Source organism: Pseudophryne corroboree, chromosome 3, assembly GCF_028390025.1.
Source record: "Pseudophryne corroboree isolate aPseCor3 chromosome 3, aPseCor3.hap2, whole genome shotgun sequence".
In the NCBI taxonomy this organism is placed as follows: domain Eukaryota; kingdom Metazoa; phylum Chordata; class Amphibia; order Anura; family Myobatrachidae; genus Pseudophryne; species Pseudophryne corroboree.
The window spans coordinates 540,238,456-540,266,135 of NC_086446.1; the positions used below are offsets into that span (position 1 = coordinate 540,238,456).

The following is a 27,680-nucleotide window of genomic DNA, read 5'->3' on the forward strand; positions in this document are numbered from 1 at the left end:
TTTCCACCACTTCCATTGAACCCAAGAATTCTCAAAAGAATAAAAAGGGAAAAGGTTCAAGCAATCGTCATTGCTCCGGATTGGCCAAGTAGGGCTTGGAACGCGGATCTACTGGAAATGCTCCTGGAGGAGCCGTGGACTCTACCTCTTCGAGAGGATTTTCTGCAACCGGGGCTATTTGTCTATCAAGACTTGCTGTGGCTACGTTTGACGGCATGGAGGTTGAGCGTCAAATTCTAGCCCGGAAAGGCATTCCGGACAGGGTAATTCCTATCTTGATCCAAGCCAGAAAAGGGGTAACGTCTAAACATTACCACCGTATTTGGAGAAAATACATCTCTTGGTGTTAAAACAGGAAATTGCGGTGGAGTTTCAACTGGAACGTTTTCTGCTTTTTCTGCAGTCAGTTGTTGATGTGGGCCTACGCCTGGGCTCCATAAAAGTCCAGATTTTGGCCTTACCTGTTTTTTTCCAGAACAATTGGCTTCTCTCCCTGAGGTTCAGACATTTTTGAAGGGTGTTCTGCACATCCAACCGCCCTTTGTGCCTCCTACCGCACCTTGGGTTCTCAACGTGGTGTTGCAGTTCCTACAATCGGAATGGTTTGAGCCTTTACAGGAGGTTGACGTTAAGTTTCTTACGTGGAAGACTGTCACACTGTTGGCTTTGACTTCAGCAAGACGTGTGTTGGAGCTGGGGGCGTTGTCTCACAAGAGCCCCTATTTGATTTTTCATGAAGATAGAGCTGAACTCAGAACTCGTCAGCAATTTCTTCCTAAGGTGGTGTCTGCGTTTCATATCAACCAACCTTTTGTGGTTCCAGTGGTTACCAACACCTCTGCTACTTCAAAGTCCTTGGATCTTGTGCGGGCTTTGAAGATCTATGTGAAGCGGACAGCTCGTCACAGAAAATTGGACTCGCTGTTTGTTCTCTATGATCCCAATAAAATTGGGTGTCCTGCTTCAAAGCAGTCTATTGGCCGCTGGATCAGGCTTACTATCCGTCATGCTTATTCTACAACAGGTTTGCCGGTTCCAAGATCTGTACAGGCCCACTCTACTAGGTTGGTGGGTTCTTCCTGGGTGGCTGCCCGGGGGGTGTCTCGGCTTTACAGCTCTGCCGAGCAGCTACTTGGTCAGGTTTGAACACGTATGCTAAGTTCTACAAGTTCGATACTTTGGCCTCTGAGGACCTTCAGTTTGGTCAATCAGTTCTGCAGGAACTTCAGCACTCTCCCACCCGGTTTGGGAGCTTTGGTACATCCCCATGGTACTTAATGGACCCCAGTATCCTCTAGGACGGAAGAGAAAATAGGATTTGAATTGCCTACCGGTAAATCCTTTTCTTGTAGCCTGTAGAGGATAATGGGCGCCCACCCAGTGCTTCGCGTTTTCCTGCTCTGTTACTTAAGTGTTATTTTTGGTTCAGCTGTTGCTGTGCCTGTTCAAGTTTGGTTAGCTTGGCTTTCCTCTTGTTTTGTGTGTGCTGGTTCGAATCTCACCACTGTCCTTTTAAATACTTCTCTCAAGGTATGTCCGTCTCCTCGGGCACAGTTTCTAGACTGAGTCTGGTATGAGGGGCATAGAGGGAGGAGCCAGCGCACGCTATTGATTTCGTAAAGTGGACCCGTCTATACCCCATGGTACTAAATGGATCCCAGTATCCTCTACGGACTACGAGAAAAGGATTTACCGGTAGGTAATTAAAATCCTATTTTTCTTTGCAAAGCACTTGTCCTGTGATGTGTTCCCAGCTCATTGGCGGGAGGGGTGGGGGTGGGCGGGGGGGGTTTGGTGTGTCAAAGCTTGGAGAAAGATAAAGTGGAGAGAGATACAGAACTAACCAATCAGCTTCTTACTGTGTTTTTTCAAACACAGCCTGCAAAGTGGTAACTACAGATATGTCCTCCATATTAAAACTGGCATAAGATATTTTCTTACTGTTGTGAGAGGTCTTCACGCTTGCTCTCAGACATCAGTGTCTTGTTACATGATGTTTGAAAGTTTTTTTTTATTGCTTTATTTAATTACGCTTTGAGAACAGGTTATACTATTTAGCATGTCATTTTGCTGCAGCTGAAAAATTATGTTCTACAGTAGCTTCTGCTTTCTGCGCTAACTCAAAGGAAAACACTAAACATTCCTCTCCAAAGAAGTAAACTCTTATCTTCTGCACTAAGAGTCGGTGCTGAGTTATACGGTTGTTCTTGTTCCAGGTGAAACTGTGGTAACACCATCTGGTTGTGGAGAAGGCGACTATTGTCCGGTCATCTGCTCTGTGCGGCAGCAGCATATTGTCTGGCACAGAATTGTGTCTCTTCATCCTGGCGTCATCTCTGGAATAATTTCCTTATCTGATTTAGAAGAATTCAGGGAGACTTGAGCTCAAGGGCATCTGTTCATAAAGCTTCACTTGCCCATGATTATGTTGTTGGTTCTTTACAGTCATTTTACTCTAAGTGTAAACATACAACATTGTATTTGTTATAAGTACAAAATACAATTAAAATAAGAAAATGGGCAATAATCACTTGGGTTAATGGCACAAATACGGATGGACCAAATATCTATAACCTCTTGTTTACTGAATTGGCTATTCAGCTCAACTAAAATAAAATACACTAGAAAAATTGATAAAACTTATTATAAACATGTAAAAAAATATATTTTTAAAACATTTATGCATTATCTTGGTAATTTCTATTCTAACATAGCTATAACAGAACTGGTATTATATGTGTGAAAATACAGTTGTGATATTTGTTAATCAGGCTTCAACATGTAAAAGCTGTTATCATTAGTGGTAGCCACACAAATAGGCAGCAGAGTTTTGTTATACACTGATAAATCAGCCCCCAGGTGCCTTACTCATTTATAACAAAAACTACTCTGACCGCCAGTTTGTTTATGCCCTACGCTAATATTATAGCTGATAGTAACCCTGTTTTGTATTGGGATGCATTAGGGCTCTTGGCCCTTTGCTAAACACGGTCCTGTATCTTAAACTAATTAGAATGTTATTGCTTTATATAAAAGCTGTATTTATAAAATAATGGTATTGCCAGGGCCACAGTAAATGTTGGTTCGCTTAACTGGAAATTCATTATCCAGAAACGTTCTGTCTACAGGAAAGAAAAGTATAATCTGAAGGCTAAATTAAACCTTAAATGCAGATCCTGAGGCACACACAATGGGGGAGCTGGGTATTGGTAGGGCCTAATTTCTGGCCAATGTGGATGATGTCATCTGACCAACAAATTAGAGTTTACTGAGGGACAGAATTTTGATGAGTCTATATAAAGGGGGAATGTTTGTGTTTACGCTCTAAAGTGCGTCATACAGTGGCCATTATGACTAATATACAGTATATATATATATATATATATATATATATATACATATTGATATCACGAGCATGGGAATGAGTTGTATAACCCAATTGATTAACATCGGTTAGTTGAATCACATCATGAGCCTATTTTAGTAAGCCTTCAAGAGAGATATAATGGACAGAGATAAAGTCCCAGCCAATCAGCTTCTAACTGACATGTTGCAAGGGGATGTAGTCATGTGACCGGCGTTCAGGAGACCGACGGTCACATAATCTCACATTATATCCCCCCCCCCCTTCACTATTCCGACGGACCACCGGTCACACATACCACACCCGTTGCAAGTTGTATTTGAAAAATGACAGGAGCTGATTGGATGGTACTTTATCTACATCCACTTTATCTCTCTCCAAAGCTTAGTACCTTAGATCTTAAAATGCTGTTTTCATTTCGCCACAGCTGTATCTCCTGGTCTTTAGAATTGCAGTTGTTAAATTATATTGCATATTAAGCAGAGGCGTAACTAGGCATTTGCATACCTCCCAACTGTCCAAATTTTCGCAGGACAGTCCCACTTTTTTTGGGATCATCCCGCTGTCCCATCCGTGGGCCGCAATGTCCCGCATTGGGGGAAGGGGGGTGGGGGCAGTTGGGAGGTTCCAGTTACTGGTCTGCCTAGCAGAACAGTGGGGAATAGATGCTGTGTGCATGTGCACAGCATCTATTCATGGAAGAGAGCGGGACTGGGGGCATGCCAGCGGCTCACAGAGCCCCCACAGTGACGGAAAACGGGTGCGTGGCTCACGATTGCGGCACTCCTGCAAAGCCAAGCTCCCTTTTATTTAGGCCGCGCCTGGGAGTCTGTCCATGCCATCTCCCAATGTTGGGAGGTATGTATTTGTTGGCCCCACAACAACTGCTCATAAAGTCCATTACGTATCAGCCAGTAGGGAAAATCTATATAAACACATAGAATTTGAACAGGGAAAATAGGCCCCCTTCTACTGTGGGCCCCATAGGGGCTGCACCCCTTGCACCTATGGTAGTTGTGCTCTTGGTATCAAGGTTTCTGCTGAAAAAAAGAGTGGGTTTATTGTAAGTAATGTTTTTTTTCTCAGTGATAATGTAACATACATAGTAACATAGTACATAGTATCTAAGGTTGAAAAAAGACATATAATACAAGTTCTGTTATAGACACAGGTGGTCTCCTATGCAGTTTTCTTTTAGGACTAATATTGCCTTATGCTGATGTCAGCCGTTTTGTTTTAATGACAGCCGTTGTGTTTTAATACCTAAAATGCATGACTAAGCACCATAACACTGAATATCCTTATCCATTAGGAATTTATCTAACCCATTCTTAAAGGTGTGGACTGAGTCCGCCGTATGTCATAACGCATTGGCATGATCAGCATTTTCTTGTACAATAATTATGATGCACTATGGGTGGTATAATGGTTAGCATTCTCACAGCACTGAGGTTATAGGTTTGATTCCCACCGCAGCCGTAGCTATGTGGAGTGTGTATGTTCTCCCCATGCTTGCGTGGGTTTCCTCTGGGTACTCCTGTTTCCTCCTACAATCAAAGAATATACTGGTAGGTTAATTGGCTCCCGAAAAAAAATAAACCTACTTTGTAAGTGCGCGTGTACATGTATTTCGGGCAGACTAGACAGGCCAAGTGGTTCTTATCTGCCATTAAATTCTATGTTTCTGTGTAGCTTGGCTGAACTATGTAACAGCATTTCAGATAATAGCTCCCATTCCTCTAATTTCGGGGGTAATTCTGAGTTGATTGCAGCAGGATCTTTGTTAGCAATAGGGCGAAACCATGTGCACTGCAGGGGGGGCAAATATAACATGTGCAGAGAGAGTTAGATTTGGGTGTGGTGAGTTCAATCTGCAATCTAAATTGCAGTGTAAAAATAAAGCAGCCAGTATTTACCCTGCACAGAAACAAAATAACCCACCCAAATCTTACTCTCTCTGCACAAGTTATATCTGCCTCCCCTGCAGTGCACATGGTTTTGCCCAACTGCCAAAAAATTTCCTGCTGCGATCAACTTGGAATTACCACCTTCATTTTGGGTTTTAATGAATTTTGTTTGATGTTCTTGATAGTAAGACAGTGGGAACTCAGAAGTGTTCTATAGCACAGGTTCTCAGATTTGGGCCTCAGGACACCATGCAGTTCATGTTTTCTAGATCACCTGTGGATTTTTAAAATGTGACAGTTGGTGATACACAGTGCACCTGCCGGGTGACGTGAAGACCATGATTGGGAATGCATGTGCTTTCAGGTTTGTGTGCTGGGACGCACACAAACCTGAAAGGTCTCACATACTGACAAGGAATCACACACACACTGCGGGTCTCGCACACACTGACATCGGGTCACACACACACACTGGGGATCACACACATTGACATGGGGTCTCACACACACTCACATTGATGGGTTTCTCACACACACATCTCACACATGACATGGATCTCACACAGCACACTGTGAAAGAAGACTTCAGCATGTCAGGGAAGCATAGTAGGAGGATAGCGCTGCCAGAAGGTAAGTAATTATGTACTAATTAAGCTAATTGGAACCTTCCAATTGCATAATTAGTCATTAGGAGGTTGTCCAAGGGATTCTGATGTAAGTCCCAACAACTTTTCCTTAAAATAACGATTTAAGGAAAAAATGCGTCTGCAATCGATTTAAGGACAACCCATACCTGCGCAGTCCGGCAGCATTGGCAGTCGGTCTTCCAGCATTTTTTATTTTTATTGGAGTGGTTGCGTATGACTTCAGGCAGCAGCCCTGAAAACGTTTGCGACACGCCGCCACCGTTTCAGCCAACATTCCCCAGCAACGCCGCACCAACGAGTCCCTAACTACCACCGCTGTCAATCATTTTGAGGACGCATCCTTCGGCAATACACCCGAAATGTGAATGATCACGCAGCTGTGTGCGCAGTTTGACGATGTGTGGTGAACTGCGATGCGCCCGCATTAGTGGCCAACTCTGAATTAGACCCTTGATCTGGGGCTGTGAGAAAAAAGCTGCAGTAATTTTTATATAAATCACCACTTTTTTTTTTTTTTATCTAGCAGACAATTGAATAGGAAAAACCGTGGAGGGCTTGGAAAAAAACTAACGCACAATTAAATATGCCCCCAAGAGTGAGATTATTTGCAGTTCATCTTCAGTCAGTAATACACAACCTTTGATATAAATTAATATGAAATAATGGAATTATTTGCTTGTAAATATCATTTTAGGATTTCCAGAGTATTGGGGTCACAAGGATTCCTTTTGTGTAAATAATTGTTTCAAATGTTGTGCAAAATGAATGTGAATTGAATATCGCTATGTAATTAATTACAATTTAATTGCATTGATAGAAACTCATGCCTTATGACAACATTTAAAAAAAAAAATAGTATATAAGAAAATGAGGAAATATCACACACCATATTAAAACATTATATTTTGATGACATTTTTCCTGATTTCTTGTCTCCAAAAACCAGTTACATAAGAATGTGTAGGAGGTTAACATTTTTTTTTTTCAAAATTGTCCCTCCTAGTAGCCAGGTTTGTTTCAGAATGTGTTACTTAAAGCAGTGATGGGAACAGGCGGCTCTCCAAGCCTGCACGTGACGCCCCAGCTCTTTCCTACTTTGTTGTCATATTTGTTTAATGTACTGTAGTTTGTGATGCTTGTTTATAAAGCCTGCTGTCATCTTATTACAAATAGCAGTATCTGAATGAATTAAATGTATTCATTTAATGAGAATAAAAGTAACGTGCAACTCTTTATAGATTAGAGGGCCGCCCAGTGCTGCTCCCAAACTGTATCAATTTCCCTGGCACTTTTTCAAAGTGTCCCTGTGTCTGCTCTACACAGTGTTGGCTGCGGGTGTGGATCATTAGATCGACAGTGTCTACGTCGACAATGTTTAGTTCGAGAGTCACTAGGTCGACAGGGTTTCTAGGTCGACATGTGCTAGGTCGACAGGTCAAAAGGTCAACATGAGGTTTTCATGTTTTTTGGGTGTCGTTTTCTCCGTACAGTTACCGGGAAGCCCAATTAGTGCACCGTGTCCCCTCGCATGGTTCGCTTCGCTCACCATGCTTCGGGCAGATTACCGTTCCAATTGTAGTCCACGTGGATCGTTAAGTATGAAAAAGCTAAAAAAAGAACAAAAACGTGAAAAACTCATGTTGACCTGTCGACCTAGCTCATGTCGACCTAGAAACCCTGTTGTACTTCAGACCCTGTTGACCTAGTGACTGTCGATCTATAGTGCAGCCAGTTCATTCATTATGAATTAGTGATATCACTGGTGTATGAGGTATTACATTGAGCTCTACAAATGTGTTTAATAACTTCCTGCAGATGGTGGTTCTTATGGATCCAATGGAGGACCCAGATGACATTTTGAGAGCCAACCGCTCCCGTGAGAAGACCTACATGTTTGATGTGGCATTTGATTACACTGCAACACAGGTACCGTATAATTCTAACACATTAACAGACCGCATGTGTTAAATGAATATGCATGCATGCTTGTATAGCCAAACTATCAAGTCCCAATGAAAATAATTGTGAGATCCAATAACACCTCCAAGATGTCGTAGAAATCTGGCACTTTTCCTGTTGAGTAGACTCGCATTGAATCAGCAATGCCTCCACTAGTACGTCATTTTCAGCGTTCCCAGCTCATTACAATATCTCATCCTTCTTAATGCGTGTATGGAATGCAGATCCACCTATGTCCAGCCAGGACCGCCTATCATGCTTTCACAATCACCAACATTTTAAAGGATTACATACGTAATCCTGCCAGGCGAGATGCCGACTGTCAGAATCCCGACAGCGGCATCCCACCTGGCATAGCCCGCCCCGCATGTCAGTCCCTGCCCCGTCGCACAAGTACAAAAGAATCGCTTTTGTACTTCAGGAGTAGCTACTAGTCAGCGCAGCTCCTGCCCGGATCGCAGCGGCTGCGTGTGACATCATGCAGCCACCGTGACCCGCTCTCAGCATGGTCCAGCCACACCTCTGTTGACCGGACTGCGCCCCTTAAACGACGGCTTACCGCCACCGTGCTGTCCCCTCCCGCTCAGCGACCGCATCTGCCTGTCAATCAGGCAGAGGCGATCGCTAGCTAAAGACAACCGTCGGCTGTCTGGCATGCGCATTTCAGGCCTGATTGCTAATTTGCAACATAATGATAAACAGTCAGATTCAATTAAATTGTGACTTTGTTGCTGAGAGTTCACAGGATAAATTGAATTGGCGCCTGAGACAGAGAAATCTTATATGTTTTTGAGCGTAATCAAAATCACATACTGTATAAAGGACAAAGAGTTTTAAAAGGCATTTAGATTAAACGTTATTTAATGTGTAAATATACACAGTGTAATCTGTTGAAGCGTGTGCCCTTCCAGACGCCCCTATTACTGTTGAGGAGATTTCCGCAGCCATCAGAGCCTTTCCTACTGGTAGGGCTCCGGGCAGTGATGGGCTTCCCATTGACCTCTACAAACAATATATAGATGTATTTGCCCCAAAACTTAATGCTTTATATTTAGAGTTGTTTGCAACTAATAGACTTCCTGCTTCTATGGCTGAGGCCATTATTATTGTACTTCCGAAACCTGGGAAGGACCCCAAATACCCAGACTCCTATAGGCCTATTTCCCTTATTTCCACTGACGCCAAGATCCTGGCACAGGTTTTAGCTATCAGGCTAAATACAGTTATCTCTACTATAGTACATCCGGACCAATCTGGCTTAATGCCCGGCATGTCTACTTCCATTAATTTACGACAAATGTATACCTTACTTCAGTCCCCATATGCATACCCTTCTGACTCGGTCTTGTTATCCTTGGATGCAGCCAAGGCCTTTGATAGTGTGGAGAGGACGTATCTTTGGGAGGTCATGAGTGTCATGGGTTTTGGTCTAAGTACATTCAATGGACCCAACTGTTATATCAGCAGCCTAGTACCAGGATCTCGGTGAACGGTTTTGTATCACTTCCCTTTACGCTATCCCGAGGCACCATACAGGGGTGTCCCCTTTCCCCTACATTATTTGCGCTGGCCATTGAGCCGCTTGCCTGTATTATTAGGTCTCATCCATATGTAAGGGGCTGGAATATAGGTGCCAGATCTGATGCAGACGATCTCCTCTTGTTCTTGCACGACTACGTGCTATCTATGCCTTTGGTTTTGCAAACTATTGATGGTTTTGGCAAGTGCTCGGGTCTCTGCATAACCTGGAACAAGTCCTACATTATGCCTGTGGTGGGTCCTACTCCCATTGTCCCAAAAGTTTTGTTGCCTTTGTGCTGGACTAGTCAGTTTAAGTACCTCGGTATCCAGGTTACGAATGACCCTTCTGAGTTTGTCCCCCTGAATTTAGAGCCACTGATGCGGCAAATTATTCATAAATCCAAAATTTGGTGTAACCTTCCTTTGGCGGTGACCGGCAGGGTCAATCTGATCAAAATGATACTGCTGCCCAAAATTCTATACATCCTTTTACAATTTCCAGTATATATATTTCCCTCCTTTTTCAGAATGTTGAATAGTGTACTCTCCTCTTTAGTCTGGGCTAATAAGAGACCTAAAATTTAATTGACTACCCTCACTAGAACCAGATTGGATGGGGGATTGGCACTCCCCAATTTTCAGTTGTACTATTACGCTGCTCAAATATCGCATATGAGGGCGTGGTTTCAGGAGGTTGATGTCTCCTCTCTGCATTCAGCGTTTATCCACTGTTGTTACCCTAATTTCACTCCTTCGCAGGTTCTATTGAGTGGGAATATGTCTACCTATTCTCCCCCTATTGTTTTCCAATCTGTAAAAATTTGGTCGGTACCTTGAAAGTTGGCTGGGTTTGGGGACTTGGATCCAGATACCCCCCTTTGGCATTCTCGTTGGCTCCTGGAATTTTAACTCTTTTGATGGGAGGGTAGGGTGGGCCCCTAAGGCTGTAGAGTCCTTGTCCCAGGTGTACTGTAATGGTGTATTGAAATCGTTCCAACAACTTAAGGAGGAATTTGCCTTGCCCAACTCTTATTTTTATAGATACCTTCAGCTTAGGCATGCACTACAACCACGGTTTGGAGACTCCCCGCCCTCAATTATAGGCCCTACACACTGGCCGACATCACTCAAAGATATGAACGATCTTGTTCGTTAGTGAACGAGATACCATTCATATCTTTGAGTGTGGAGACACCAGCGATGAACGATGCGCGGCCCCGTGCTCGTTCATCGCTGGAGAACCGTCGGCTGAGCATGCAGGCCAATATGGACGATCTCGTCCATATTTGCCTGCACTGCTACGGAGCCGGGTGACGGGGGGAGCGAAGAAACTTCACTCCCTCCGTCACTGCCCCCCCGCTGCCGGGTCGCCCGTCGGCCGTATCTGCCGTCGGGCAGCTCGGCTGCGGATCGGCCAATGTGTAGGGCCCATAAGTGTATCTCCTACTAAGACCTTTATTCTCAGTCTTGGATGTAATAAGACTGACTCTCTGGCTTATTCCTATCTTCTTGCTCAGTTTCACATTGATCCTCTCTTCCCATTTCCGTGCAAGCTGGGAGACTGATTTGGGTCGTCTGGATGATGAAGAGTGGGCTCTCGCCAGGGAATACCCACATACGGCTACGAAATCTCTTAGATTTCAGCAGATCCAGTTTTACATACTGCACCGTACCTATATGACCCTTGTGAGACTGAGCAGGATTGGGGATGGTCACTCCGCAATGTGCCCTATATGTAGTACTACCCAGGGTACTTTTTGGCATTTGTTGTGGGACTGCAGTGTTTTGCAGACATTCTGGATGGGGGTAAGGTCGATTCTGGAAGATACGGGTGTTCCTTCAGTATTACTTACTCCGAAGTTATGTGTTCTTGGAGCGGCTGTTTCTAGCTCTCTCTCCAAGTGGGAGGGTCTGTATGTTCACAATATGTGTGCATTAGCGAAAGTGTGTATTGCCAGGGGGTGGATTTTTTTTTATTACATTACAGATCGATTGTTTCCTTGACTTTTTCTACTTTACTGACTACCTAGGTATCCGAATGTATGTATACTGCTCTTCCTTTCTGTGATATATATTTTTTTATTATTCATGTATGTATTACTCTTTCCTCAATAAAAATAACTATTAAAAAAAATATATATACACAGTGTAACAATAAAAAAGCACCAAAAGACAAATAATAATAAAGAAGACAAAAATAGACAACAAAAATAAATGCATACATTTACTGTGACACAGCAGAGTAGATGAAATAAGCTAAATAGCCTATTATAGCACAAATGAGCGATTACCGGTAAACTGGGCATGTACCTTGAGGTAACAGGGAGTGAAGCATAAAGAGCAGACGTTTTTCGGGTCGTGTATCTGCCTTTAGCTTTTTCTTAGTACTCTGGGGGTCATTCTGAGTTGTTCGCTCGCTAGCAGTTTTTAGCAGTCGTGCAAACGCTAAGCCGCCTCCCTCTGGGAGTGTATTTTAGCTTAGCAGAAGTGCGCACGAAAGGATCGCAGAGCGGCTACAAAAATAAATGGTGTAGTTTTAGAGTAGCTCCAGACATACTCGGCGCTTGCGATCATTTCAGACTCTTCAGTTCCGGATTTGACGTCACAAACACGCCCTGCGTTCGGCCAGGCACGCCTGCGTTTTTCCTGCCACGCCTGCGTTTTTTCGAACACTCCCTGAAAACGGTCAGTTGACACCCAGAAACGCCCCTTACCTGTCAATCACTCTGCGGCTGCCATTGCGACTGATAAGCTTCCCTAGACCTTGTGTAAAAATACATCGCCCGTTGTGAAAGTACGTTGCACGTGTGCACTGCGCCGCATACACATGCGCAGAAGTGCCGCTTTTTCACTTAATCGCTGCGCTGCGAACATTTTTCACTAGCGATCAACTCTGAATGACCCCCTCTGTGTCAGGACCTATTTGTCAGGACCAATAGCGGAGTAAATTGTGACAGCTAAATACAGGTTAATAGCTGCCTCAGCAGAGTTTTTGGCATAAGTCAGAACAGCCTGTATTGAAGGATAAGCAGATGGTGTCAGAACCACTGTATGCATCATACATACACTTACTTGAATGCATGAGTAAGCTGGCCACATTGATACTAAGCACAAAGCCTGTATATTGCAGAGAGTTCTAATTAGCAACAGTTTGATTATATTTGTGGCCTGATTCTGAGTTGTATGCAATTCCATGTGCATTTCTTGTTGTAAGCAAATGAATAATAATAATAATAATAATTTTATTTATATAGCGCTCTTTCTCCAATAGGACTCAAGGCGCTTAACAGATACATAGCATAATATAGTACAGAAAATAATGAAGTACATTTTCATAAAATACAGAAGCATGAAGATACTAAAAGGGATATTATGGAAATGCTTGAGTAAACAGAAAAGTCTTGAGTCTACTTTTGAAGGATTCTATAGTTGGGGCCTCTCGCACTGTGCGGGGAAGTGAGTTCCATAGAGTCGGAGCCGCATGACTAAAAGCTCGACCCCCAGATGAATTACGGTAGATTCTAGGTCCTGCTAAAAGCCCTTCATCTACAGATCGCAGTAATCGAGTGGGGCAGTATGGGGTCAGAAGCTGTTTCAGGTACCTTGGGCCTTGGTCATGTAATGCTTTGAAACTCAGTAAGCCAATCTTGAAGATGATTCGCCATCTTACAGGCAGCCAGTGAAGGGAGTAGAGGATGGGTGTTATGTGGCTAGAACGGGGCTGGTTGGTTAACAGCCTGGCAGCTGTGTTTTGCACCAGCTGTAAGCGCTGCAATTCTTTTGCTGGTAGACCAAGGTAGAGGGAATTACAGTAGTCTAATCGAGATGATACAAATGCATGTATGACTTTTGGCATATCATCTGAGGGAATTAAGTGCTTGATTCTGGCTATGTTTCTCAGGTGAAAGAATGAGGATTTGATTGTGGCTGATATCTGATGTTTAAGTGTCAAGCCACCATCCAGGACAACGCCAAGATTCCGCACACGATCACTGGTCTGTAATTCTGAATCCCCGAGTGTAAGTCCAGTTGGTTGGCTATGCTGCAGTCTTGTCCTTTGATGTTGCAGTCGTATCATAAGGACCTCTGTTTTATCCGGGTTCAGTCGCAGCCGACTGGCGCTCATCCACTCCAGTAGTTCAGCTAGACAGCCATTTAGGGTTGCTATTGGGTTATCAGTGCCCGGAGCAAAGGACAAGTACAGTTGCGTATCATCTGCATAGCAGTGATAGACCAGGCCATGGCGCCTGATTATTTCGCCCAATGGGAGCATGTATACTGCAAAAAGCATGGGGGATAGTATAGAACCTTGTGGGACACCACATGGCAATGGCACTGGTGGTGATGAGTATAATCCAGATGATACTCTCTGTGACCTGCCTGTGAGAAATGATTTGAACCAGCTTAGGACTGTGCCATCCAGACCACAGAAATGTATCAGTCGCTCAATCAGAAGCCCATGGTCCACGGTATCAAATGCTGCCGAGAGATCCAGAAGGATTAATATTGAACAGTCACCTCTGTCTTTTGCCATCAGAAAATCATTTAACACACACACCAGGGCTGTTTCAGTGCTATGTCTTCTCCTGAATCCTGATTGAAATGGATCATAAATATCATGGGTTGTCAGGCGGGTTTCCAGTTGATTTGCAACCACTTTCTCAATAACCTTTCCTAGGAAAGGAAGGTTACACGAGCGTTGCGGGTTGCAGACGCATCCATAAGTATTATATAAGTACTTACTGGTGATTCTGAGGCAAACATGTCTCGCCCACTTCTCACTTCCATCTGGATGGATGTTAAGGGGTGACAAAGGGCTATAATGGGATCAGTGTAGGACTGTGCCATAAAGGGCCCACCGGGGTGACGTGGTGGTAGGGGCCCATGCTTAGCGGTGCAATTGCTTGGTCTGAGCCCCTTATATATAGTAATTGCTGCTAGTGCATAATGTACCTGATTAATAACAGCAATGCACTGTAGAAAATATACCATAGTTCTATGCAGTATAATGTATAACTTAATTGCTCAGTCTGGAACCTGTTCCCTGGAGGAGGTGGTGGGCCCACAGGGAATTTCCCCCTGTGCCCCTGATCTTAACAGCTTCCATCCCTCCCGCCGTTAAATAGTATATATTACTTTTTAAAACACTGATTTTGCTGTATGGAGAAATTGCTTGAATAATTCACTATTGTGGATCTTGGTGAATGAAACTGGAGATAAGATAATATGTAATCCATCTAGGCCTATCTACAATAACATCTAAACCACACCTTCACTGAATCTGAATGCTCATTCTGCATAACCCACAAATGCGTCTGCGCTCCCTCAGCCTGACCTCAATAATCGAACGCCCAGTTACCACTCATCTTATGTGTTACATACAATGTTACCCGCAGATGCATGCACTCGGCTACAGAGCATGCGTAGATACATCCATAACACTGATTTGAGTTTATCTTTGCATTGGCCCCATAATGTGTAATTGTACTGCATAATAACATGTTGTTTTGCATTTGAAATACTTTTCAATACAATTTACCCTCTAAGGCCAGAAGATGTGGCTCTGTATTCAATCCTGCTCATCCTGCAATCAGTGCTGTCCTGCCTTGGTAATGTGTATGTCTGCAGGCATAATAGCGCAAATGAAGTCCCTCTGCCGAGGATGTCTGCATTTTCTTTTGCATTAGAGAGTGACCTCTGATGTCTTCTATGGACGTTTCAATTATACATGGGTGACTGGCTGTGAAGGTTACATATTCTAATGTATCTATATGGTGCTCAGGTGGCACATCCAGAGAGAGTAAACATTAGCTGTGTTTTCTAGGAACGATCTCTCTGCTGCTGAGTCCCTGGTGTCGCTGTTACTAATTATTAACTGCTCCAGCGCTGGTGCAGTTGTGCTTACTAGAATCCGTACAAGTTGATATCTGTGAGTGGAATGAAATCTGGCCAAGTAGGTTCTAAAAAATGTTTGCAAGGTAAGCATCTGTGCTGAGCCATGGAATTACTTACAGCCTGGACTGTTAGGGTGCCATGAGGATCGCGTTTGGAAACCTCTGAATTAGACACATCAATTATTTTAAACAGATTCCCTTGTGTTTGGTTGAAATGCACAGACACACGGCTTTACCATGGACAACTTTGGACATAAATGAACATAAAACTCAGTTTACTTTATAAATTCCTAATTTAGGATCAAGAGAGAAAAATTTTAGAGCCAGACAATGTACTTCTAGCACAGTATAGCACAGGCGTACTAGGAAAGACCAGGTTATGTTAATAGAAAGCCCTCCTTCCACTATTGGAAAGACATGTTCTTTTGGGGAACAAATAAAATGAATACTACGGTCGAGGATCATTATCTCAGTTTATGGGAATGGTTTACTTAAGTGTGGGTTTATAGAAGTGGAGATGTTGACCATAGCAATCTGAGTCTCGCTAGATCTTCTAGAAGGTGCTAGATAAATGATAAGTAAAATCTGATTGGTTGCTACGGTCAACATCTCCACTTCTATAATCCCGCACTTTAGTAAATATACCACATAAAGTTGTTATAAAGCATTTTGGAAACCTTTTGGATCTGAATTATGGATCACCAGATCTATATTACAAAGGTCTACAGTCATTAGGTTGACCATTATTGGTCAACATGCATTATGTCAATAGGGCCAAAACGTCAACACATGAAATGGTCGCCCTCACAAAACGTAGATAGGAAAGGTTGACAGAGTCAAAAGGTTGACACATAAAATGGTCAACATGAAAAAAGTCAATACAAAAAAGGTACACAACATTTTTACTTTTTTTGTGTGACGTCTTCACCGTCAAAGCAAGTGGATTCACAATTAGTGTACTGTGTCCCCTCGCATAGCTATGCTTTGGGCAAGGTACCTCACTGCGCTCGGCACAGGTTACCATTCCCAGTCGTAGACCACGTAGATGCTAAAGTATGAAAAGTTGATTAGAATGCTAAAACCCCCCAAAAAGCTGTGTTGACCATATGTGTGCTGCCATTTGCACATGTCGACTTTTGTACCTGTCGACCATAAGCGATGTGGTAGATTGTGCCTGCATGCAGGCTAATCTAGCACCGGCGATAGCGGCGTGCGGGGCAGTGCATCGCTATCACTGGGGGGCATACACACGAGAGATCCATGCTTAAAATCTAAGCAATCTAGTCAGATTGCTTCGATTTTAATGAACGGATCTCTCTGTGTGTACCCTCCTTAACTCTCTCCCCTCTACCAGGTTCATGCAATTCATCGCACATCCCCTTTAATGGAGCACACATGCCCTAATGCAACATAGATCCTTATGTACAGATCCCATGTAATGCAGCACACACACTGTATAATGCAACACACATCCCCTGTAATGGAGCACACATGCCCTGATGCAGTACAGATCCTTATGTACAGATCCCATGTAATGCAGCACACACACTGTATAATGCACCACACATCCCCTGTAATGGAGCACACATGCCCTGATGCGGCACAGATCCTTATGTACAGATCCCATGTAATGCAGCACACACACTGTATAATGCAACACACATCCCCTGTAATGGAGCACACATGCCCTGATGCAGTACAGATCCTTATGTACAGATCCCATGTAATGCAGCACACACACTGTATAATGCAACACACATCCCCTGTAATGGAGCACACATGCCCTGATGCAGAACAGATCCTTATGTACAGATCCCATGTAATGTAGCACACACACTGTATAATGCAACACACATCCCCTGTAATGGAGCACACATGCCCTGATGCAGTACAGATCCTTATGTACAGATCCCATGTAATGCAGCACACACACTGTATAATGCAACACACATCCCCTGTAATGGAGCACACATGCCCTGATGCAGCACAGATCCTTATGTACAGATCCCATGTAATGCAGCACACACACTGTATAATGCAACACACATCCCCTGTAATGGAGCACACATGCCCTAATGCAACATAGATCCTTATGTACAGATCCCATGTAATGCAGCACACACACTGTATAATGCAACACACATCCCCTGTAATGGAGCACACATGCCCTGATGCAGCACAGATCCTTATGTACAGATCCCATGTAATGCAGCACACACACTGTATAATGCAACACACATCCCCTGTAATGGAGCACACATGCCCTGATGCAGCACAGATCCTTATGTACAGATCCCATGTAATGCAGCACACACACTGTGTAATGCACCACACATCCCCTGTAATGGAGCACACATGCCCTGATGCAGAACAGATCCTTATGTACAGATCCCATGTAATGCAGAACACACACTGTGTAATGCACCACACATCCCCTGTAATGGAGCACACATGCCCTGATGCAGCACAGATCCTTATGTACAGATCCCATGTAATGCAGCACACACACTGTAAAATGCACCACACATCCCCTGTAATGGAGCACACATGCCCTGATGCGGCACAGATCCTTATGTACAGATCCCATGTAATGCAGCACACACACTGTATAATGCAACACACGTCCCCTGTAATGGAGCACACATGCCCTGATGCAGCACAGATCCTTATGTACAGATCCCATGTAATGCAGCACACACACTGTGTAATGCACCACACATTCCCTGTAATCGAGCACACATCTACAGTAAATCGGATAAATTTTTTGGCACAAATCACATGTAATTCATCACACATCCCTAGGCATATAGTTGTATTTTACCAATTGAATCAGCAGTAGAAATTGTACCATTGGTGGTTCAGGTTGGGAAGCCAGCGGTCAGAATGCCAACTGTGGCATCCTGATAATCAGAATCCCAACAGGGGAAGGTAAGTACACTTACCTTCCCCCACTGGCCCCCTAACCCTCCATTCTAGCAGCCTAAACCTAACCCTCCTACCCCTGCAGTCTAACCTTAGCCCTTCCCAGTGGTTCCTAAACCTCACCCTCCTCCCTTGCAGCCTAAGCCTTAACACCTGCCACCCCCTCCCCCCGCCCCACTCACGTAGTCTAACCCTAACCCCACAGCCTAAACCTAAACACCATGGCTTTCCGAATAGCATCGGAATTCCAGCATTGGTATTCTGACTACCAGGATGCCAGCCCCCTGGATCCTGACTGGAACAGCTTGCCTCGGTGCCCTTCCTCCATGAGATACACACAAAGCAGGGTGGACGCACTCAGGGACCTTAGTAAAAATAAATCGCTGACACAGCTAGTTTGTCTATTTAATACTACCTGTAGTATATGACAGTATTAATGTTGTGTGTAGTATATAGCAGTCATTAATGCTGTTTGTAATACATGGCAGTAACTAATGCTGTCTGTAGTATATGGGGGTCACTAATGCTTTGTGTAGTATGTGGCAGTCACTAATGTTGTCTGTAGTATATAGTGGTCACTAATGCTGTGTGTATTTTTTGACAGTCACTAATGTCTGCAATATATGGAGGTCACTAATGCTGTCTGTAGTATATGGTGGTCACTAATGTTGTCTGTAGTATATAGCGGTCAGTAATGCTGTCAGTAGTATATTGTGGTCACTAATGCTGTCTGTAGTATATGGTTGCCACTAATGCTGTGAGTAGTGTATGGCGGTCATTAATGGTGTGTGAAGTATATGGAGGTCACTAATGCTGTCTGTAGTATATGGCAGTAACTAATGCTGCGTGTAGTGTATGGCTGTCACTAATGATAGCGGTAACTGATGTTGCCTGTAGTATATAGTGTTCACTAATGCTGGTTGTAGTATATGGCAGTCACTAATGATGCGTGTAGTATATGACAGTCACTAATGCTGTGCTTAGTATATGGTGGTCACTAATGCTGCATGTAATAAATGGGGGTCACAAATGTTGTTTGTAGTTTATGGGGGTCACTACTGTCTGTAGTATATGGTTATCTCTAATGCTGTCTGTAATATGAAATAGCACACTTGCATATACACTGTACAATGCTGCAGACACCATACGTAGCCTTAAACGTAAAAGATAATAATAATAATAATAATAATATAGAAAGTATCAATTACGAACCAGAGTCACCATGTAAGGGTACTTCAGTGCAGCTGTGACATCACAGAAAAGATTTACTGGCATGAGTATTTCTATAGAACTATATCTCATGGATTTGATAATCAGATCCGTTACTGGTAAATGATGCATGCAATAATGGGTGGATGGGGAACGTTCTGCATTTTTGTCTGATTGGTGCAATGACAATGTATTTAAAAAAAATAAAAAAAATATTTGTCACTTCAAATGATGGCAGCTCCAATGCCCCCTATTTTCATCAGTTGTATGAAGCATAAACGAAGACCCTGCAATCAGTGTTTAGGAAAAATGGATAGGATTAAATGAATGAGCAGGCAGTGGGCAAATGTGATAGCAGGCTGTGAATGGAGGTTTGATTTTCCAGTGCTGCCATCTTCAAACCACAGTTTTTGTGAGCCTGCTATTTGCTTTTGGACTCCTTACCTCTTTGCCTGTCTACTGAGTAACTATTGTTTTATTACTGATTTGTTCACAATTGCAAAGTGCAATGGAATATGCTGTCCCTATATAAATAAATGTTAATAAATAAGTGATAAACATGCTTGTGCATTTGTGCGCAGACTCTGCAGGGTATAGTTACTAAAGTGCGGATTTATAGAAGTGGATATGTTGTCCATAGCAACCAATCAGATTCTACTTATTATTTATCTAGCACCAGTGCCGGCGCTACCCGCTCAGCAAAGCCTGCAAAGTAGGGAGGCGCTAGACTCATGAGGCACTCTCCCTGCTATGCTACTACACCTTGCTGCCGGCTGCCACAGCCCGCACCTATCACACTTTGTGACAGGCAGCAGCGGCGCCAGCAGCATAAACAGAAGCTCATCACTGTGATTTTGTATGTGGGCCCTCTCTCCTCCCAGCTCCTCCTGCTAAACCTGTCACGCTAGATAACAGATAGGCAGCAGCGTCGAACCCACCCCCTTCCCTCCCCCTGTCAATAAAGACACAGCAGTCTCAGCAGTGCCTCCCCCTCCCCTATCCCTCTTCTCTCCCCTCCCATCAGTGTCATTTTTGGAGCCCGGGCACTTTTATTTTTTCATTTGCAGCCACATGCTGTACTGTGTGCTCAGCCTCATAGCAAAGCTGGGCAGCCACCTCCCGATGCTTTGCTGAGCCTGCTTCCTGATATTAGGCAGGGAACAGGAAGTCATGTGGTGCACATATGACTGCACGACTGGAGGAGCCTTCAGACATGAGAGGAGCAGCCCAGCAGGTCTATCAGCTAGCCATCCCATACAGAGAAGCAGAGACTCAGGTACATTCTGCAGCTGACACATGGTTTGTTTCTGTGTGTGTGTGTGTGTGCGGGCTATATTAGTGTGTGCTGTGGAGAGGGGTGGTATATTAGTGTGTGCTGGGGAGGGGGGGAGTGATATAATACTATGTGCTGGGGAGGTGGGGGGCGTGGTATATTACTGTGTGCTGGGGGGGGAGTGGTATATTAACCCTCCGTCAGGCATGCCTCTGGGACTCCCGGGTTCAGGCGCAGTGCGCCTGATAGGCGCCTGTTAGAAAATCGGCATTAACACCTAATATAACTCAATTCTAACGCTCTTAAAGTGATCAGTGACCTTCATTAGGACGTACAAAGAGAGAAATCGTAGGTTTTACGGGCCATTTTTTTTTAAATAAAGTATTTTTATTTCAAAGGAGAGTAGTTTGCATACAGACATTGCATAACAGGAACACATTAAACACGTAATGACATGTCCTCATCGGGGAACAGCATTCACTTTCGACTTATTTTCAAACTATGTCATTTGCTTATAGGCGCATAGGAATGTACAGTTATATATACCATTATTTTGCATTATCCGTACACTCTAGTATTCATGAAATCACATTATACTTTGTTTTGTTTTCTCCCCCCCCTCAAATATAACACTTACGGACAACCCGTCCGAGTAAAACCCTTTAAAAGAGAAGAAAACAATCAGAAACCAAACACAGAGAACCCCAGAAATAAAAAAATAAAAAAACAAAGAGACAAAAAACATTATGGGGAAGAGGACGCATTGGGGGATACTAGCACTCTAAATCCTACCCTGTCCAGCTGGGCACAGAGCCACTCTCTCATTCACAACCCATTGGGTGAGAGGGAAGCCTATGGGTTTTACGGGCCATTTTAGCAAAAAATCTGAAGCAAAAAAGAGAAAACACGAACATGAGTATAAATTTAGGCGCAGTGTGCCTGAGAGGCCACCCTGGACTAACCTACATATTTCCACAAAATATCCACAACCTTTGTCATTTTCATTCATAAAATGAGCAAAATAAACAATTAATAGATGAAAATAAAAGGAAAAATTAACCTTCAAAAGTCGGAGGGGTTTGGGCGCAGTGTGCCTGAGAGGCCAGAAGGGTCACTACTGCACTCCACGCCGGCGGAGAGAAAACTGACTAGGAGGGTTTCAAACAGCACCTAGAGATAGGAAGGTACTAGGAGGGACAGACCCCTGCACCCCCTTGGGGCGGAGAGGGGAGCGAGAACAGCTTTGCAGCGCCTGCCAGGCCAGCTGTGCCTGACTGAGGGTTAATGTGTGCTGGGGAGGGGGGGATTAGTATATTTGCAATGTGTGTGTTGGGGGGGAGGGGTAAAATAAGAGAAAAAGGAATCAGCGCTTTCCACATGTGACCATACAATTACATTTTTCTAATGTTATTTTGTTTCAAGAATCAGAAAATATATCCTTCAAGAAAATATATACCTGTATTAAAAACCTAATACCGGTATGCCATCACACACAACACAGACACAAAACAGACAAAAAATAAAATATACAATTATGGTTCAAGCTAATGTTATTTATCAGGTACTTGATATTTAATTACTTTCCCTTTTTTCTTTCCTTTAAAACATCAGTATATATAATCAGTCCTTTAAATGTCACAAACTGAGTCTAAAAAGGGTTCAGGTACTTACCACAGTTGGTTTCTTTAATCCTTACTAAAACAGGCTAATCATGAAAACATGCAGAAAGAGCTTTATCATGTTTAGGGGCATCAGTGGTGATCAAAGTTCAGTGACAGTTCATAACAGCTGGGGCGGGGGAGTGGCATATTAATGTGTTTTTTGTTTTGTTTTTATATTAATGCAATTTGCCACTGCCTGTCACTCAGTGCCTCTCCCCAGCCGTCACCTCTCTTCTGTCACCCTCTCCATGTCACCCACTGACTCTCGCCCACTCCATGTCACCCACTCTCACCCTCTCCCCATCGCCTCTCTCTCCTGTCACACTCTCCCTGTCTCCAACTGATTCTCACCCTTTCCCCATCACCTCTCTCTCCTGTCACCCAGTGAGATCACCCTCTCCTTTTCACCCTCAGTTTTGAGCCTCTGCTCGTTAACCTGTACCTCTCTTTGGGGCTAATTCAGACCTGATCACTGCTGTGCAATTTTGCACAGTGGGCGATCAGGTCTGAACTGCGCATGTGCCGCAGTGTGCCGGCGCATGCCAGAGATGCGATCGGCATCTCTGCCCAGCTATTGCATTTGCCTGATTGACAGGCAGAGGCATTCGCTGGGCGGGAGGGGGCGGGCCGGCGGCATTGGGATACCGGTTTGGGGACGCTGTCAAGGCAACGCAGATGTGCCCGGACCGTGCGGTGGGCGGGCTGCAGCTGCGTGACGTCACACGCAGCCGATGCGACCTGGAGAGCGACAGGTAGGTCCCTGCTAGTGCGCAGGAGCTGCGCTGGTAGGGAGGTACTCTTTAGGTACAAAAGCATCGCCGCCATATGATGCTTTTGTACATGTGCGGGGGGGGGGGGGGGGGGGGCAGAGCCAGACATGCGGGGCAGACTAGCCCTGTGGTGGGCATCCCCCCGCATGTCTGTGAAAGTGTTCGTAGATGTGCTAAATTTAGCACATCTACGATTAAGTCTGAATTAGCCCCTTTGTCATCCACTGGCCAATGCCTCTAACCTAGCGTCACTCTCTGCCCTTCTGCCGCTGCCTCTACCTGCCGTTAACCTTTGCCCATCCACTCTGTCTCCTGTCACCCTCTTCCTGTCACCCACTTACTCTGCTGTCACCCACCGACTCTAACCCTCTCCCCAGCACCCTCTTTCTCCTGTCATTCTCTCTCTCTGTCACCCACTGACTCTTTTCACATTTCAAACTATGAAACATTGTAAAGAAACATGTCAAGAAGACATACTGATGTGTCCCTTCTCAGTTTCTAGGCTAATAGTGGCAAATACAACTCGTTTTCCACAATAAGCATGTCTGTGGGTGTGCATGCATCCGCGATCCATAGGATCACATGGTGTGTACGCTCCCGCAAACAGGACGCAGCAATGCGGCTGCTTGTAGGTTAGATGCGTGTGGGCACATCTGTATTTGTAGGAGGGCACCAAATTTATAGTTTGCAGGAGGGCGCCGAACACCTTAGCACCGGCCCTGTCCAGCACCTTCTAAATCTAGAAGATAGTAGCTGGAATCTGATTATTTGCAAAGGGCAACATTTCCACTTCTATAAACCCTCACTTTAGTAAATATGCTCCTAAGAAAATCTGCAAATGCCCATATGTAGATATCCTGTATAAGACGTGTTCTGTGTAGGAGGTCCTCAAAGGCTCCATCCTTACACCTGCACAGACTCTTATATGAAAAGTCTCAGCTGCATTCATCATTGTCCTTTTTCTATTGTTCTGCTTGTGTAACTCACTCTGTTTCCTTAATGCCTGTTTACTCTCAGGTCAGGTGTTTTCTGTCTCTGCAGTCTGCTTCCTTCTCTATTGCACTTTTACTTTACCTCACTGTTTCCTTCTTGTCTGGCGAGAAATCTTTGCCCTTGATAGAAATGTTCTCAGCTAAGAAAGAGACCAGAGGAAACACAAGTCTGCTTGAAGATACAGTTACCTCCTTTGCAGGATCATGTTACCTCTTTGTATTCTGGGTTGTGTTACAACTTCGCTTGCATTACTCTCCAGCACCTTGACCTATACGTGACGCTTGCTCTTTCACTCATATGATGCTACCCAGGGAAAGGACTATCCCAGCACCAAATGTATGCTCTACTCAGTTGTCCTGGGTGATAACCTGAGGGACTGGGGTAAAGATGTTTAGCTTTTTTGCCATTCAGCACTAGCTAGTCAGTCCAGAGGCAGCCTTATGTGGTAGGCTGAGGGCATCTGGTACTCCTGTGGGTTTGGAATCCTTTAAGCTGGGTACATTTTAGACAATATTTTTAATGATTTGCCCGATTCCGACGGATATTTATTGTATTTAACAATATCAGTGTTCACTCACCACCCAGGGGTCTTTGTAGAGCTATACACTTAAAAGTGCATAAAAGACCACAATGTTAATATATAATAATAGCAACCAGTAATATTGGTGGTCATTCCGAGTTGTTCGCTCGTTGCCGATTTTCGCAACGCAGCGATTAGGTGGAAAATGCGCATGCGCATGGTACGCATCGCGCATGCGCTTAGTCATTTAACACAAAACTTAGTAGATTTACACAAGGCTGACCGACGTTTTTTCATCGCTGGGGGGATCGTAGTGTGATTGACAGGAAGTGGGTGTTTCTGGGCGGAAACTGGCCGTTTTCAGGGAGTGTGCTAAAAAACGCAGGCGTGCCAGGTAAAAACGCAGGAGTGACTGCAGAAACGGTGGAGTGGCTGACCGAACGCAGGGAGTGTTTGTGACGTCAAACCAGGAACTAAACAGACTGAGCTGATCGCAATCTAGGAGTAGGTCTGGAGCTACTCAGAAATTGCTGCAAATTATTTAGTAGCAATTCTGCTAACCTTTCGTTCGCTATTCTATGCTAAGATACACTCCCAGAGTGCGGCGGCCTAGCGTGTGCAATGCTGCTAAAAGCAGCTAGCGAGCGATCAACTCGGAATGAGGGCCATTGTCACATATAAATACAAAGTAGTTTGCTAGTATCAGTTGGTGACTAGAACCGTATTGGTGGCTCAAATGTGTGGAACATTGCATAAAGGGAAGTATAATAACCAGGCATGTTGTATCTGAAGAGACTCTCTGTTCTTAACAGTCATGGGTCATTCCCGAGTTGATCGCTCGCTAGCTAGTTTTAGCAGCCGTGCAAACGTTATGCCGCCGCCCACTGGGGAGTGTATTATAGCTTAGCAGAAGTGCGAAGGCATGTGCAGCCGAGCTCTGCAAAAACAACTTGTGCAGTTTCAGAGTAGCTCTGAACCTACTCAGCGCTTGCGATCACCTCAGCCTATTCGTGTCCAGATTTGATGTCATACACCCGCCCAGCGAACGCCCAGCCACGCCTGCGTTTTTTCAGACTCGCCTGCGTTTTTGCAAACACTCACTGAAAACGGTCAGTTGACACCCAGAAACACCCCCTTCCTGTCAATCTTCTTGCGGCCGTCAGTGCGAAGAAAAACTTCGCTAGCACCTTATCACAACCACAAAGGGCTCTGTACCTGTACGTCGCGCGTGCGCATTGCGGGGCATACGCATGTGCATAAATGCCTTTTTTTACCTGAACGCTGCGCTGCAAAAATCGTCAGCGAGCGATCAACTCAAAATGACCCCCTCAGTCTCACCACACTTTGTAAAAAGATGGAAACACAGCCTGGTATGCCGCTATTAGATGTTGTTGCCCTAACTAAGCAGCCCAACATGCTGTGTCCCTCCGGCAGCCTGCCGGGAACGACTGTGTTGTTTGGGACAGTTGGTCTCCACGTGGCTACTAGCAGACCCAGATGAGCACCGATGGATTATGTGCTATGGGTCTCTGCAGGTGTGGTGGCTTTAATGTGGTAATTTTGTCCCAGAGCCGGACCCTGCTGAGCCCTGATGTTAAAGGCGCTGTGGGTCAATTGATGGTTGGCGGCTACACATTGTTCCACAGTAATAGCCGATGGAAAAGTTGAAAAAGGCTAGTAGATCCACACATATGTGAAGTTGGAAAGTCACCAAAACAGCCAATATCCAAAGCCTTTGTATCATTAGTGCGTTTCTCAGCACAGCAGGAAAGCATTGTCAAGAGGGTCTTGACAATGCTGCCCTTCTGTGCAGAGAAACACGTTGTACCAAACAACACTGCTGATCATGACAGGCTGCTGGAGGGACGCAGCACGTTTGGCTTCTTAATAAGGACAACGACATGTAATGGCACATACTATGCTCTGTTTCCATCTTTTACAAAGTGTTATGAACTGAGTGTCTCTTCAGTTGCAATATGCCTGGTAATTATATATTTGCAATGTTCCATACATTTGAGCCAGCAATACGACTCTAGTCACCAACTGCCTATTTGATACTAGTAAACTACTTTGAATTTATACGTGACAATGTTAGTGGTTGCTATTATATATTAACATTGTGGTCTTTTATCCAGGTTTATGTATATAGGATCTACAAACACCCCTGGAAGGTGTGTGAACACTGATATCGTTAAATACAATAAATATTTTTCTGTTTTATCAAATTGTTTCATTAATCACTAAGTGCCATTTGGATATTTGTTACTCTTGTAAAAATAAAGCAGCCAGTATTTACCATGCACAGAAACAATATAACCCACCCAAATCTAAATCTCTCTGCACATGTTACATCTGCTCCACCTGCAGTGCACATTGTTTTGTCGACTTTTTGACCTGTCGATATTTTAAATGTCGGGATTTTGACCTTGTCTGTATTTTAACCATGTTGGTATTTTGACAGCCGGTCAATGGTTATCAGTATTTTGACTATCAAGATTTTGATCGTAGGTAAATTGACAGCATCCCGCACGCAAGGCATTTCATCAAATAGAATTACGCTTTTGCCACTGTAAAGTTCATTGCATAGTCTAAGCACAGAAAATCCCTATGTATCACTTAATTCAGTGTATAGAGAAATGTTGGCAAGTGTTAATGGCTCTTACAAGCAAATTGGATAAACCTATAATAACATCTAAAGCATATAATTGCTCTGCAATTACTCTCTTCTCCTTTTTCCTTTCAAGGGGACTTATATTGTCAATTGACAATTACTACCTGTAGCATAAGCACTTACAGTGTCCTGTGAATCTACATATCTTCTAACACTAGCAAAAGCAAAGCGTGACAGCACGGTGAAAGGGGCTTAGAATTAGAATCTCATTATGTATCCACACTTTCTCTGACGTCCTAGTGGATGCTGGGTACTCCGTAAGGACCATGGGGAATAGACGGGCTCCGCAGGAGACTGGGCACTCTAAAAGAAAGATTAGGTACTATATCTGGTGTGCACTGGCTCCTCCCTCTATGCCCCTCCTCCAGAC

General features: G+C 44.2%; 1 protein-coding gene across 2 annotated transcripts in view; it reads left to right on the forward strand.

The window, feature by feature from the left end:
* KIF19 (kinesin family member 19) overlaps positions 1 to 27,680 on the forward strand; it is a 240,429-nt gene that overhangs the window by 58,101 nt on the left and 154,648 nt on the right. For both annotated transcript variants that reach the window (XM_063961184.1, XM_063961185.1), the window contains exon 3: positions 7,733 to 7,843. In XM_063961184.1, the coding sequence (XP_063817254.1) occupies positions 7,733 to 7,843 (111 nt within the window). The remainder of the gene's footprint in view (positions 1 to 7,732; positions 7,844 to 27,680) is intronic.